The sequence below is a fragment of the Perca fluviatilis genome, chromosome 16 (assembly GCF_010015445.1).
Source record: "Perca fluviatilis chromosome 16, GENO_Pfluv_1.0, whole genome shotgun sequence".
Taxonomy (NCBI): Eukaryota; Metazoa; Chordata; class Actinopteri; order Perciformes; family Percidae; genus Perca; species Perca fluviatilis.
The window spans coordinates 10,033,800-10,048,511 of NC_053127.1; the positions used below are offsets into that span (position 1 = coordinate 10,033,800).

The 14,712-nt window shown below is 39.3% G+C and overlaps 1 protein-coding gene across 5 annotated transcripts in view; it reads left to right on the forward strand.

Annotated features, from left to right (window-relative positions):
• cadm1a (cell adhesion molecule 1a) overlaps window positions 1-14,712 on the forward strand; it is a 414,371-nt gene that overhangs the window by 371,878 nt on the left and 27,781 nt on the right. For 3 of the 5 annotated variants that reach the window (XM_039777288.1, XM_039777291.1, XM_039777289.1), the window contains one exon: window positions 4,338-4,370. The exons of the other annotated variants lie outside the window; for them this stretch is intronic. In XM_039777288.1, the coding sequence (XP_039633222.1) occupies window positions 4,338-4,370 (33 nt within the window). The remainder of the gene's footprint in view (window positions 1-4,337; window positions 4,371-14,712) is intronic. 5 annotated transcript variants of the gene reach the window in all.

Genomic DNA, 14,712 nt, shown 5'->3' on the forward strand with positions numbered 1-14,712 from the left:
TTTGTTGTTTGATTGCAGAGTTTGCCCTACTCCCATGTTACGGTGGCAATAAAACGTATTATGATCAACAAGTAGAAGTCACTATACTTTTTAAGTTCCTTAGGACTAAGAAGTAGAGTTTCTTCCTTGATGTATTTGTGTGTTTTTCACTAGCATTCAAATCTATTGTTGAAGAGAAAGAGATAACAGTTTCCCTATCAACAGAGCTCTGTGGGGGATGGCAAAATTCGGGGAAATGTAGGAAATCGCGAACTAAAGCCGAAGTAGAGAAGGCAGGTTAGAGAAAGTGGATCCAACAAAAAAGTAATCTAGCTGCCAGCGGGGACACCCAGCAGCCTGTTGGCATTTTCAGCACCACAGGGTTCCACCTAATCCATTTCTGCCAATACAATTATGATTGGCATGCAGTTATCTCTGCATGTTGAGCTGAATGTCATGTCGAAGTGAGTCACCAAAGGGCTCATGGGAAGCGTGGCTAGTAACTAGTAATGGAGCTGATGTGCCCGCATCATGTCTTTGGATGTCAGTGAGGAAACTGCCCATGTCTCATTTGACCTGTGAAGCTAGAGATGGTGGATGGGGACGAGGCTGCTCGAAAACGGACAGGCAATCATTCAGCAGCAGACATATTGAATGGTCCCACATGGCTGCCACCCACTGTGTAATGAGGGTTACCAGGCCATGCTGCCTTTCTGTTGACTGAGACTTGTAGGGATAGAGGCTTCATTTTACATTTTGACTGTTCTGTTGAAAAATGTTAAATCCCGTGAAAATAAAAATCCCGCAGTCAACGTTTTCACCATTATCAGTAATAATTATTATATATAATGCCTTTTTCAATCTGCATTATTGTCTATACTTGTGTTCACGTGCACCCATGTGCTTCCCCAAGTCCTCATTTAGTCAAGTAGTCCAAAAGTGTTTTATCTCCATCCATTTTATTGAATAAGCTTTGGGATTAACCCCTTGGATTTTGGTCAATTTATCAAAATAAATGCCCTCTTGAAAAGTTGCTTAAATGATTTCAGAGAGGTGAGAAATTCAGCATCCATAGTCATCATCAGGGAGAACGGTCTTCTCTTAGCAAGCTATTCAATAACTCACCTGTGGCACTTTTTAATCATAAACTATAATCCCTTTGGAAAATATCTTAAGGTCTCAGTCATAATCATCCTTTGTATCTAATATTTGTTGCTTGCTAAATTGGTTTGGCTGAACATAACTTTAAGGCGGGTAATGTTGTATAACAGCCTCAGGTTTGGCTCCGTATATGTACAGATCTACACTTATATAAATATTCATGGCAGTTCAGGGTGATATTTGACTGGTTTTATTGTAAATATACATAACAGCAAGGATACCTTCAACACAACTGTAGAATCTTTAAATAGAAAATCACCCCTTTCTCCTTGGGGTTGTAATGATGTAGAATACGTTTTTTAAAAAAAGGATACAATAAACCAATACTTGTCAAGAATCCTGTTTGTGTCTAGAATGTATGCGCAATTAATATTCAACTGTAAATATCACCCATTATTGCTAATGGCTCAGCTAACTTCCTGTTTGTTACATCAAAGCCAAAACAAGTCAATTTGGTACACTACAAACATTTCTTAATTACTGTGAAAAGCGACATCATTACTGATCTACAGTTTAAACTTCTCACAGTGTAATCTTTAGTACTTGTCATTTAAACACAATGCTTTTGTCTATGGTGGGATCCCGTAATTAAGATCGGGTAGAAGGGCTGCTTCATAAATTTTGTATTGATTAGTGATTAGTGTTAGAATTATTCCATAAAGACTGGGTTAAGGCCAAAATTAGCAAATTTGCTAATCTGGAATTAGAAGCAAGTACAGGTGACAACTGTAATTAAACTGAGTAAACCCAACCCGATCTGCCAGCGACTGGAAACCTGTACGTTTATCTATCCTGCTTCCGTTACAATTTTTCGGGGACCAATCACAAACTGCCTTATCCACCTGGCGCGCTATTGGCGGGTTTCACACGATGACGATAGAGAAGTGACCAAGCATCTTTTTGTTTAAATTCAACATAGCGGCCACCGAAGCGCAGCAACCCGTTGATGCCGCTGTTGCTGCTACGTCACCCGCATCGTTGGTCTGATTGGTTGAAGGACTATCCAGTTGGATACAGACTCATTTGAACTATGCCCGTTGATTACACCTCTTGTGCAGTAGAAAATACAGAGCAGGCTCCCCAGACTAATGTTCAGTCTTAAAAGATTGAGCTTGGTCTGGTGATACCCAGACTAAACTATAATACCAACATGCCACAATAATGGAAAAAATTACTTCTGTAGATTATGCTGAGGCACTAACAGTGTTAACAATGTCTACCAATGACTGGCCTGTGGCATTATTTATCCCTGACGTGTCTCAACTATTTGAAGACCTTGTAGAGAAATGTGTCCTCAGAGGCTTCGGTAAGTCTGAGATGGACTCAAAACAGTCTCACCTTGTGAGATTGTTTCTGAGCCTTTGGCGGAAGAGCTGAGGTGAGGCATTGGCCTACTGCTCCCCGAACAATTACACATACTGAGCACCATTCTCTCTCTTACACAAACATCTGTCTGGTCTTAATAGCTTTTTCGGCATTTTCTCATGTCTCTGCTGAGACAGAAGGCCAAGGAAACGTACAGCACATTAATGTACATTTAGCCTCTTGAAATGACATTGCGGCTGTTGAAACTGTTCCGATTTGAACATGATCTGTTTTGATGTGTTTTTCATAGGCATAGTCCAGAGTTGGACCAAATGTTGCTTTTATCATTTTTAAATTGATTTCAGCACTTTTACTGTTTTAAAAGTTGACACTTTAATGAAGGCGCGCTTTGATAAACAGTTAGAAAGCAATGTTTTCGGACAAGCCCCATTTGTCGGTGGCAATTATCTCCCTCAGAAATGTTTTTAAAAGGCATACTGTATGTTTCCTCCAGCACAGCTTTTCAGTCTCAGCAAGGTGCAATCCCTTCTTCTGTTTCCCTGGAGTCCAGTAGTCTGCGGTCTTATTATAAGTGTTCTACGTTGTAACTATTCCTTGTCTGTCTGCGCTTTGTCTGTTGGATCTGATATAAAATCAACCTAATCATTGCATTCAGTGTCTTTGTTGGCATTTGCAGCAAGCTGATGAGTGTCAAACACAGACAGATATGCAATGGAATGCTATTTTAGCAAAAGGCTTGCTTTGAATCTAATAAACGATAAAATGTCTGAATGAACCACAAAAGGTTTTTTGCAACTTCTATTAAGATTATGACACCACGGAGCAAAATAATGTGCCAGTATTCTTCATAGAATATACCAACATACTTATTTCTTTTTTTTTTTACATGCGGTAGTAACATTCAAAATTCAAGATGTAAATAACAGCTTCAAAATCCCTCAATTTTCTTTCCTCTTGACCAGCTGTGTTGCTGACAGAAGTGGTGAAGCAGTTTGAACAAGCAGTAACACCGATGTAACATCTATGGAGACATGAAGGAGGTTTAAGACCGAGTGGAAGTATGCTTCAAACCAAATGCTTGTTAGTTGTCATCCAACAGTATATCAAAACCCCTTTCTGAATCATGCATCCGGCAATCATCTTCACTTTTCTAAAACATTCATGCATCTGGTGGACATCAGAACACTGTCTGCAATTACTATGGATCATTGTTGATCATTGGGGTACATTAGGAGTTATAGGACTAGGGCTAAAATGTAAAAAAAAAAAAAAGGCCACCTCATTAAATTACATTTAAAAAAAATCATCAAACCATGTCGGTGAATATGTCATTCATACCACGCCAGCGCAACCCTTAACACTGTTTCTTTGTTTAAACTTAACTTGAGTCGTTGCCATGCAAAACATTCCCTTTGTACATAGATGGTCGAGTGTTTTGCCAAGTCATACACTGTTACATCAGGACTACTGCACAATTATTTCCTCTTGATAGTTTGTCTTTTCTACACACCAAAGCTCCCTATAGCACATGATAATAGTCTTTTCCATATCTCCTCAAGCAGTAGTCACCCTCCCCTCTGAGTGGAACGTCCAGTGTGTGCAGTGGAAAGTGTATTTGTGTGTGTGTAAGCTTATGTTTATCTCTGCACTGCCTTTGGTTCCCCTTTGATTTCCCTTAAGTCTTATGTCTTTTGTCATGTTCTGGTCTTCTGAATGCTTGCTTATGGGTGTCATTTGTTTTCTCCCCCCAACCCCACCCCCTGCCCCCGCTCCCTCCCTGCCTCCTCCCCCATTTCTCCTTTATTTGCATGCTGTTCCTCCTGTTCCACACCTCCCTCCGCAACTGCCATGTCCTCTCCTTGTGTGCTCAGACACTGCGCCCAGCACTGAACCTGCAGCTCATGGTTGGTATCTTTCCTCTTTATGTCTCTCTTTTTACTTGTATCCTTTCTCTGCAGCATGCCTACTTTTACTGTTACACAGTTGACAGTTGTGCTAGGCTGCCCAGCCTGGAAATGTCAGCTGTGTGCCTGGTGTCAGTCATTTATTGATTCAACTGAGCTGTCTCTTAATGCCACAGAGCACCTGCCAAGTAACAGTCAAGCTACAATTAATTTGTGTTGCATTAATTATGCCACAAAAATGTTGACATAACTTACTGTCATTGCATAAAGACATGCATAGTAGTAAAGCTTCTCTTTCTTCTCGCTGGAACTGCACTTGTGAAATGGTTTCAGAAACCAACCAATTACAGTGGTTCCCTGAAGGTGCCACAGAGGAATAAAGCCCACTCTGAGGCCACGACTGATTATATCAAACAGCATAAAATGATTCTGTGTGGAGGCAAAAATAGACCCCATTTACTCGTTGTCATTAATTTGAATGAAGATGATACACATCATTTTCTCATTTTGCCTAATTTGCATCCCTTTTTTCATTATTTTGTTGCTGCGGATTCACAATTTGTGTGATCAAATTCATGAACGCTGGTTCACATATTATTCTATTAAGCATGTGCTTGCTTCTCCTCCATCAGGACATTTTAAACTGACCTCCCTCACCGACTACATAATGGTCGAGTTATAGGGGCCTGTGCAACATACAATGAGCCATGGGCCCCCTATTAACCCCCTGTTTGTGGGGTATTTAGTTAAACACATTTCTATTTAGGAATATACATCACATGAGGTTTCATATTGGCCAACCAAGAAGAACCTTTGGGGCCCCTGATGGCCTGGGACCCCATGGTAAATGCCTATTTACCAGGATGATAATCCAGCCTTGCTTGCCATAAAAAAAAGTTATGTTTACATGGTTTTATTCTTTTCTTTCTTTTAGTTTCTTTTCAATTGATGGTCAGATTTTATCAAAATAAAAGACAGGGCCAGGCAGACTCAGGGCTTGCTGAGGCGTTTGAGGTGTAAACAACTCAAGTGTCTCACAGATATCAGAGTAGCCATCTTATCTTTGTAAATATTAAAGTTTGATCACTCACAGTTACCAGGGGGATCAGTTTTATTATAAAAGTGGTAGAGACATTTGAGATGGGCAGGTTTTTTCTCTTTCTCATGCAATTTCAATTATATTTAAGCTTGAGTGCAAGAGTGAGGGGTCCATTGATTATATGATTTGTAAACATAAAAAAAAAAAGTAAATCGTCAATAAACATTATTTGGATGGCTATTATAAAGTTATTGATGATAATCTATTAATGGTTACTTAAAGAATCTATAAACATTATTTAGATATTATCAGTGTTCTAGTAAACCAAACAATCATTTATTATTAACAAGTTTTTATAGATCACCAAAAAGAATTATTGGGTCCAAATTAATGTTACTTTATGCTTTATAAACCGCTTAGCAATCATTAACTAATTATTATAAGTATTATTTCCAACTTTATAATCACCATCCAAATAATGTTTATAGATTGTTTACGCAACACTTGTTAACCATTAACATTAACAAATATTAACTATCTAAATTTTTAAACTAATTATTTCATATTAGACTAAACTAATGATGAAATAACAAATTATAACATTACTAGTAATCAGTGAACATTCTAAATCATCATTTCATTGTTAATACAGTAAAATAAGTATTAACTAAAGTTTTATTAACTATCAATTAACCATTCATTAATGATGGCTATGATAAAGTCTTACCAAATGTTATGATTTTCAATGGGGATGAGGGTGAAAACTAAAAAATAATACCTATGTGGTGATAAAACAGAAAGATAACTGGGTTGTGTGTTGGCTTAACATATTGGACATTATTCTCACCGTCCCATTTTCATGCAATATCGGCGAGTATAGAGGATTAGATTAAATTGTGAAGCACCTTTTTGCATCGAAGCAAAAGCAAATAAAAACAATTTGCTCATAATGCTTTAAGATAGTACGTTCATCTTGATACCTAACATGTTTCAAAACTATTTTCTAATTTATGCATGCATGAATTTAATTAATGATGTCATCAGCATAAATTGGCATGTGTAATACATCACGGCGATGGTGGTGGGAAATGAGGATGTTGAAGTGCCTCCTGACATGGTGTTCCCTTCATGTGTCAGACAGACACGCCTGCAGCCGCACTCAGCTTCTCTCTCTGTGAATGATGTTGCCAGCTTGTATTGACCAGGCAACAGATGCTTTATTCTCCTTTTTGTTGGATGGCTTCTCAACATTTATGAGTTTTGAATGGTTGCTCCAGATGTCTCTGTCCCAGCATTTTTTTTTAATGAAAATTAACTGAAGTAATGCGCCATGAATATATTTACTGTATATGAACTTGAAGATTCACTAGAAACTTTATACTAAATGCAATTAACAGCAGCTGCATAGAATTAAGATTGTGGAAATTACAAGGCCCGTGAAAAGTTGCATCAAGCATCTTAAGATTTCCCTTTTAAATAAGAAAAAACTTTAACATAACATCCCTTCAAATGCCCAAACTGAATACCCTTTTGCCAAAATAAATTAATAAGACAGTGTGAAGCAAACGTACAGTATGAATTTGGCTGCTAAAAGTGACTTTCTAGATTTTGGTAAAAGTAAAAAAATCTATAATATTAAACTTTTCACGTACTTTTCACTTGCAGCGCAGTAGGCTAGTGAAGTTCACATTGGATGATTTAGCACTTGGTGATTGTTGTTCAATGCCAATGCAGACAGTAGTGTGCTCTTTATAATTATAATAATAACTTTATTTGTATAGCACCTTTCATACAAGAAATCCAGCACAAAGTGCTTTACAGTACAATGAGGAAATTACTTATAGTCAGGGCTTTAAATTAACAACCGCCAACCTGCCAAATGCGGGTAAAAATTTACTTTGCACATAACATTGTGAAGTTACTAGCCCATTTGGCTCGTGATGAATGAAGTCTGTTTGAATCGGCAGGCTGCAATAACGGTGCAACAAATCGGTGTTGCCAGATTGTGTATAATGTATGAATAATCTTACCTAGCAACAATGCTTGTAGTACTTATCCTACATTTCCCATGAACACTATGTCGTGACGTGTCATACAATGGTTGGCTACGTGCCTAGCGTGCATGGTATCGATTACGAGCTACACTGAAACGGAAAAAAAGAATGAAATGGAAAAAAAGAATGAAACGGCACGAAACAAACCAGAGGAGGTCAAACAGGAAAAACAAAAATGTGGCTAATGGAAAGTCTGATTGGGCTGGTAACTTAAAACAATCTCCCAGCCATGTTGGCTGGTGATCAAAAAAGTAAATTTAAAAGCCCTCCATATATAGCATTAATGTAGTCCGTGGCAATGTATCAACGTTCCGGTATTGACCGTTCCAGCTCAGAATCTATTCAAACCAAAAGAGTTTTATGCGTCTATTAACTTTTGCAATTCTCCAAACAAATCACTTATTCACCTCCTTAAATAGCCTTCATTTTAAAATGATAGTTCATTCTCTACAGCGGCTGTAATGCATATATTTATAATAACGATGTATCACATAACAATGTGAAAACAATATGAAAGGGGCCCCTCGTAGTGATGAACCTGCAGACAATTATCAACTGAATCTGCCGCAGTTTCAGCTCAGTGTTTAATGTTTTGGTTCACGCTTATTGCTCTCATAGTGTCTTTTCCAGCTGCATCTAGCAGCTGTTTCCAGCGAAAAAGCTCTGATGAACCCAGTGTACACTACCTGCTCAGCATCAAACAGCAGACAGACACAGTTAGAGACTAGCTGCTAAAACATAGTGGAGCATTTAGCTGCCAAAGAGACAGGTATTTCCCTCAGGAGTTGATGGAGATCAAAAAACAGAGTTAGAAGAGAGTGAACATCAGACTTACATTTACCAAGTGGCCAGAAACACTTGAAATGAATGATAATGTTGCTCCGTAACTGCTGGATGTGTAACTAAGCAACTGTTTGATAACAAGTTTGTTGTATCAATTTCAAAGGTGATGGTGATATGTTGATGTTGTGTTTTGTGTGGCCAATAAAATCAGGTCTGCAGGTTCAAGTACATTAGCATGTGGAAATGCAAAGAGGTTTTGACAGCCTGTCACTTGTTTGACTTTGTTTACTGTACATCTTACAGTAGATGTGGAGCAAGGAGCAGGTGTCAGAGCTATCCTGTTACATTACTGAGTGTTTAAGCAGCCCACTGCCAGTCTGAATGCCAAGTGACATTAATAACTGCATTTTCATGTACATCATTGTGATTTGTTTAAAAGAAAAATGATATTCAGTTACAGTATTTCCCTCATAAAATATTTATGAAGGGCAAAAGAACATGGGCTTAAACCAGATGAATTGATTTTCACGGCGGATTGATGGAGATGGGATTTCATTAATATGCATACACAATTTTGTGAATGAACCTTAGTGAAGGGTTCAGCTGTTACCGAATATTTAAATAGAATTAACACTCAATTATTCTACAAGGCTTATGCTGATGTGAAATCAGGCTTTTCAGTGGAAATAGACTCTTTTTTTGTCCCAGCTTACACATCATGTTTTGACCTGTGAAATGTTTTTTTTTCTTCTCAATGCAACAACCAGACGCACGACAAACGCACACTACAGAGCCTTCAAACATTTCTTATTGTAGACATAACCTTAAATACAAGCTTACCACATATCGATCACATTTTCTGCATCAAATTAATCCTGCTCAGTTATTCTTGAAGGTTAAAACTGCTTTGTTCTGAAAATAGCACTGTGCCTTTTTTTTTTTTTTCTCCAGGAGATAAAACCATAAATCCAACCGTTGTATAGAGGTTAGCAACAATGATCTTACTGGAAGAACGAGAATGGGATGTTGACAAGACATCATTTACTTTAAATGTATTCAAGGTCAGCATTTAGACATACATTTAATTCAAATACAGCTCAAGTGGTAGCCCCCTGTTCATTTTAACAACCCAGAGGTGCACACCCATTTAAGCCAATCTCTCTCTCTTTGCAAAAGATACCACACTTATATGTCCTCACATGGCTCTTCCTCTGTAGCCTAAAGCATGCAGTGCTCATGCCACTGTTGCAATACTCAAGCTTGGTTATTATGATTGATTATAAATCATTTTGAAAATGTAATTTTTCAAATTCCCTGTATTGCTTGTTGTAGTGCAATACTTTGAGGTAAAAGTTATTTAACTTGAAAGCCGTTATAATCAATATTTTCATCAAATAAAATGTGGAAGGAGTTGCTCCTAGTGACGAACCTACAGAGAACGATCGGCTGAATCTGCAGCTCCCTTCTGCTTTACGGAGCTTTATAGTGAGTTTCAGCTCATTGTTAAGTTTTCAACAATTTTACTGTTGTTCACTGTGACCGCTCTCATAGCGTTGTGTTTTCAGTCGCAGCAGGCAGCTGTTTTCAGCTGAGCAACTCTAAAAACCTGTTCCGCATCAAACATTCAGACATTTAGCAGCTATAGAGCCAGATATTTCCCTCAGAGACCAAGAACAGAGCTGGAGAGAGAGAGAATATTAGACTTCCATTAACCAGGTGGACAAACATGACTCCTAATGAATGATACTGTTGCTCTGTAACTGCTGGATATGTAAATAAGCAACTGCTTGCTAATATGTTTGTAATATCCACCTAAAAGTTAATGATATGTTGATGTTGTTGTTCACAACTTCATTCAGCTGCCCTAAAGTGGCCAAAAACAATTAATTGCAGCTTTAACAAGTTTGTGCACTCAGTAGTCTGCAGATTGCTGGAAATGCCTTTTGTTATGTGATTTTGTGCAAAATTCACAAAGGCATTGAGTGTACGTTAATTCCTGCTGGCAAGCGCATTGCCCTGTACTGTCACCCAGTGTGTCGCCACCATGCTGATAAGTTAAGCGACAGATGCCTTTCAGCAGCTGGCTGACATCATTTAATATTTTAAACAACCACTGCTGTCTTACCTTGGCGTAAAAACTGGACAGGAACAATTCCTAAGCACCAGCGATGTACATTGTACATGCTTTTGTACATGTACAATGTACATCGCTGGCGTGTAAACGCCAGCAAAAGAATCGGCTAAATCTAACGTGACCGCCACATACGTTGTCCCTAGAGGAAACAAGATTGTCCCTAGCAGAAACAAGATTCCAAACCTAAGCGGTTGTTGATCACTTGCGGCCTACGGGCGGGTTAGGAGAAGTGAGTAGTCAGCAGTCAATCCCCCTCTAGCTCACCCAGTAGAGTTTGCGCCCCATGTAGGCTGAGTCCTTGGCAGCGTCCCAGGTTCGAGTCCGGCCCTCTGCCCTTTGCTGCATGTCGTCCCCCCCTCTTTCTCTTTGCTTTCCTGTCTTCAAGCTATCCTGTCAATGAAAGGCCATAAAAGGCAAAAAATAATCTTAAAATAACAAAAACAAAGTAGGCTTATGGATTCATTAGTATGCAGGGTAAGCTGCAGACACATACACGCACACAGACACAGCCGAATGCAAGGCGGCCGGCGGAGATAACAAAAGGAAAGTCATAAATATCAATCAAGCACTGTCTGTATATACCCACACAGTCCTGGGGAGAGGTCTGGTCAGCCAGTCATTCGTGTGGGTGTCCAGCCTGAATACAATACAGACGGGTAGTTCAGTACGTAGTGAATCACTTTGTTATGACATGGATTCCGAGCCCTGATTGAATGAATATTGACAGTGCTGAGTCATGACTGGCCATGCAACGATAATAACATCAGTAGCAAATGTCCCCAGAGATTGAGAGGGTCAGTAGGTAGGCTTGAGGAAGCTGTTAAAAAAAAATAAAGAATCAACTCAACAAACCTGTAACAATACTTTCATAGCTGTTTAATATGCCTATATTGGGACACATAGGTCTGATACCATGGAAACACAGCTGCAGCTCATGATAATTATAATACATAAGTTTAGAATAAAGAAGGTTAATAAGTTGCACTAACAATAGTCAATATTACTGAGAGCTCTGACTAACTGGCATACTCGGCATGCTGCGGAGGTAATAAAGGGCTTTTATATAAATGCAGCCATTTATCAAATTAGCCAATTAATAATGTTAGCTGTAGCTACAGGGGCAAACCCCTGCTTTAGCCTTGATTGTGATTACATGCTAACAGGAAACCAGGTTTGCTGGGATAAAGGCAGGGGATCAGAGAATGCATGCACATGCCCTACAGTTAGGTGGTTACTGTAAAACCTGTGTTTGCATGTAGCTGGTAAAACTCAACATCATAGTGTAGGACTGTTGTATTAGACTGCATTAGTTTTCCCCACAGGAGTTAGGCCTATACTATAGTGCCCTAACTTGTTCTGCAACACAATTCAACATCATCTGGCTATGTCCAGTGTTGGGCAATTAAATATGTGCAAGCAAAGATTCCTGGTAGCTTATTTTGAGGTGGTTTGGCAATCAGTTATCACTCTACCAGTGGAGCTGCTCAGTGGCCAGCAGATCAGACTGTGGTTGTACTGGGCAGCTTCCAGGTACGAATGTGTAACTGTGTGAATGGGATCAGGGTGTTCCTGCAAAAGAGAGGCTGTGTGCAGTGAACCTTCCCTGAATAACTTCCCAACCCAACCCCTTGTGTTTTTTTTATTTATTGCTGTCTTCAGTGTGTAAACCCAGTAACGTGGTTGGACCCTGTGAGCCCCTCATTGTCAACACCATTGCTGACTGTATAACTTTTAAAAAACAAACTTTATTTGTGATTATTTTCAGCTCAATCAATTCAGAAAACTAAGTGCATTTCAGTTATTGGTCCTTACTTATAGTGTCATTTACAATTATGATTCATAATTTGGGTGTCAACGGGGCACTCTCCAAAACTCCCTTTCTATTTGAGAAATGCTAATTCATGACTATATATCCGTGCCCAGTGTGCGACACCAAGTCAGAGCCTGTTAGAACAAACATCAGCGCTGACCGCCTGGCTCCCCATATCCTCTCAAATGTTGTTGCCATGGTGATGGCCCGCTTGTCCTGACTAAAAGAGAGAAGAAGCTGAGACGCTATTGAGCTCGGAGGCTCTTCCCGAGATTGACCATTTCCCTCTGAAATAGGCCAGGTACAGGGGATGAGGTGTGGAGGGCAGGCGGGAACAAATTAAACATGCGGCAGAAAAAGGAAGAGGCTCTGAGATGAGCTGCCAGACTGGAGAGGTGGGTGTTGAAATGTTGTGTTCTCATAGATTAAGCATTAGCTCTTATGCTGAAATGAGAGAGATGCCAAGAGACTGGAAAAACTCCAACATACTGACTGATTTTATTATGCATGTGGATAAACATCACTGCACTTCAGGCTCTCGGAAGCTCTTGTGGCACAAAGTCGTTTTCACTCGTGAGACCCACAGAGTTAAAGGCGCTCATTCGAAACAAAAGCTACAGAAAGAGCTGCGTAAATGCTCACACAGTAGGATGAGCTAAAGCTATACCAACTAAATAAAGGAGGGAATTAACACGTTGATTACAAAGCCTTTCTCACTTACTTACCAAAACAATCTTTATCAGAGCAAAAAAATCCTCCTTAAACAACATAAACCACACTTGATATTTAGGAATGTCAAATGACCGAGGATGTTTCCACAACCAAATCACTCCAAATTGTACACGGTAAGGTTGGTTACTACAAAGAAAAATAGATTTTAAAAGGAATTTAGTATTTATGCACGAGAGTTATGTTAAGTTTTCAAACCACATTCAGACCAATGTGAATGGAGACATGATTCTAGAAAATATCATTAAAAGTGAAGCAATTAAATATTAAGAGAAGTTCAGACTTCGTTTGGTGGCATGGAAGAAAATTCTTAGAAGGGTGGGATTACGTATTGAGGGATTTTATGACTACAGAACCTCTATAACTGCCAGAATATTAGAAATACTGAAATCACATTCTATATACTGTAAAGTATACAGTTTATTTTTGGTAATAGTGCATAGAACAGTAAACCGTGCTTGCACCAGCAGACATGAATCAGCGTAACTGTGAAACATTTTAAAGATAAGATTTCCAGAGCATCCAGTAAAAATGGTTCCACGAGGATTTATTACTTCCCATGTGTTTCTGAGCAGCAGCCATTGCGCCAATGTCCACTATTTTTGTCAGTTTTATCCAACTCCATCGTGGGACAATATAGTGGCCATCAACACCACACTTACAGTAATAATCAGGGCTTTGCTTTCTGGATGATTATTTAGTCATACTGTGGCACATGTATTTAATTTGTTATTTAATCACTGCTTGAGCACTTCTAGTTAGACACTAACGACATCTCGTTGCTCTGTGCTTGTGACATGGACAATGACAATAAAGTTGAATCTAATCTAAAATTTTCTTTGTCGTCATGTTACCTGCATGAGGTAAATTAACTCCCTGTAGCCCTGTTTCTAAAAAAAATGCACGTGCTCCGCAGTTCAGAGCCTGCATTTTGGTGTTAGATGTTCACGCAGCGTTTGCAATTCTCAGCTTACTTCTGTCTCCTCACTCTTAATTAAAAGCCATGCTGGTGGAAGATGTCAGTTGCTTTTGCTGATGGCTAGCTGCACTGACTAATTTCCCATCCGGAGAGGTGAGAGCCTCTGGAAAGGACACACCTGCCAACACGCTGTCAGCAAGCATGTGAAAGTAGTGGGATAATTGAGCCGCGCTCAGAGATCTAATAGTGGAGAGGAATGGAGCAGTTTAATGGCCCTTTTGCTCACAGCAGGATTATGGCAGGTAAAGCATAGGACCTTTCTCTCGAATCCAAGGACTAAGGCTGTCACATTTGGATGTCATTAATGAGACAAGGCATTCATTAAATGTGCCAAATTACCATTGGGTATTGTAAGTGCAGCAAATGTAGCAATTGTTTCTTTAGACTTTTGTTGATGGCTACATGGGGAAGCCAACTTAGGAAAGTATTTTGTAGAGGAGAAGTTTAAAGGGGTGATAGAATGATTATATAGGGTATTTCACACTGTTCCTTATGGTCTCCTAATGGGGTATGTAACATTAGTTGGGCTGAAAATGGCCTGGTTTATATTTTATTGGCCCTTATGCATCCCTGTGTTTTGGCCCTATTTGTAACAAGAGCTTTTCTTCCAAATATGGTATGGTCATGAATATTTAGATGAGCTGCGCGCTGCTTGGTTGAGCCTTATCCCCGTACACACGTAGAGACGCGCGCTGTTTGGTTGAGCGAATTGCCATACACACGCATTAGAGGTTGCGTGCTGATTGGTTGAGCGAATCCCCATACACACACATTAGAAACGCGACAGAATCTCATATTCCAGACACTGCAATGT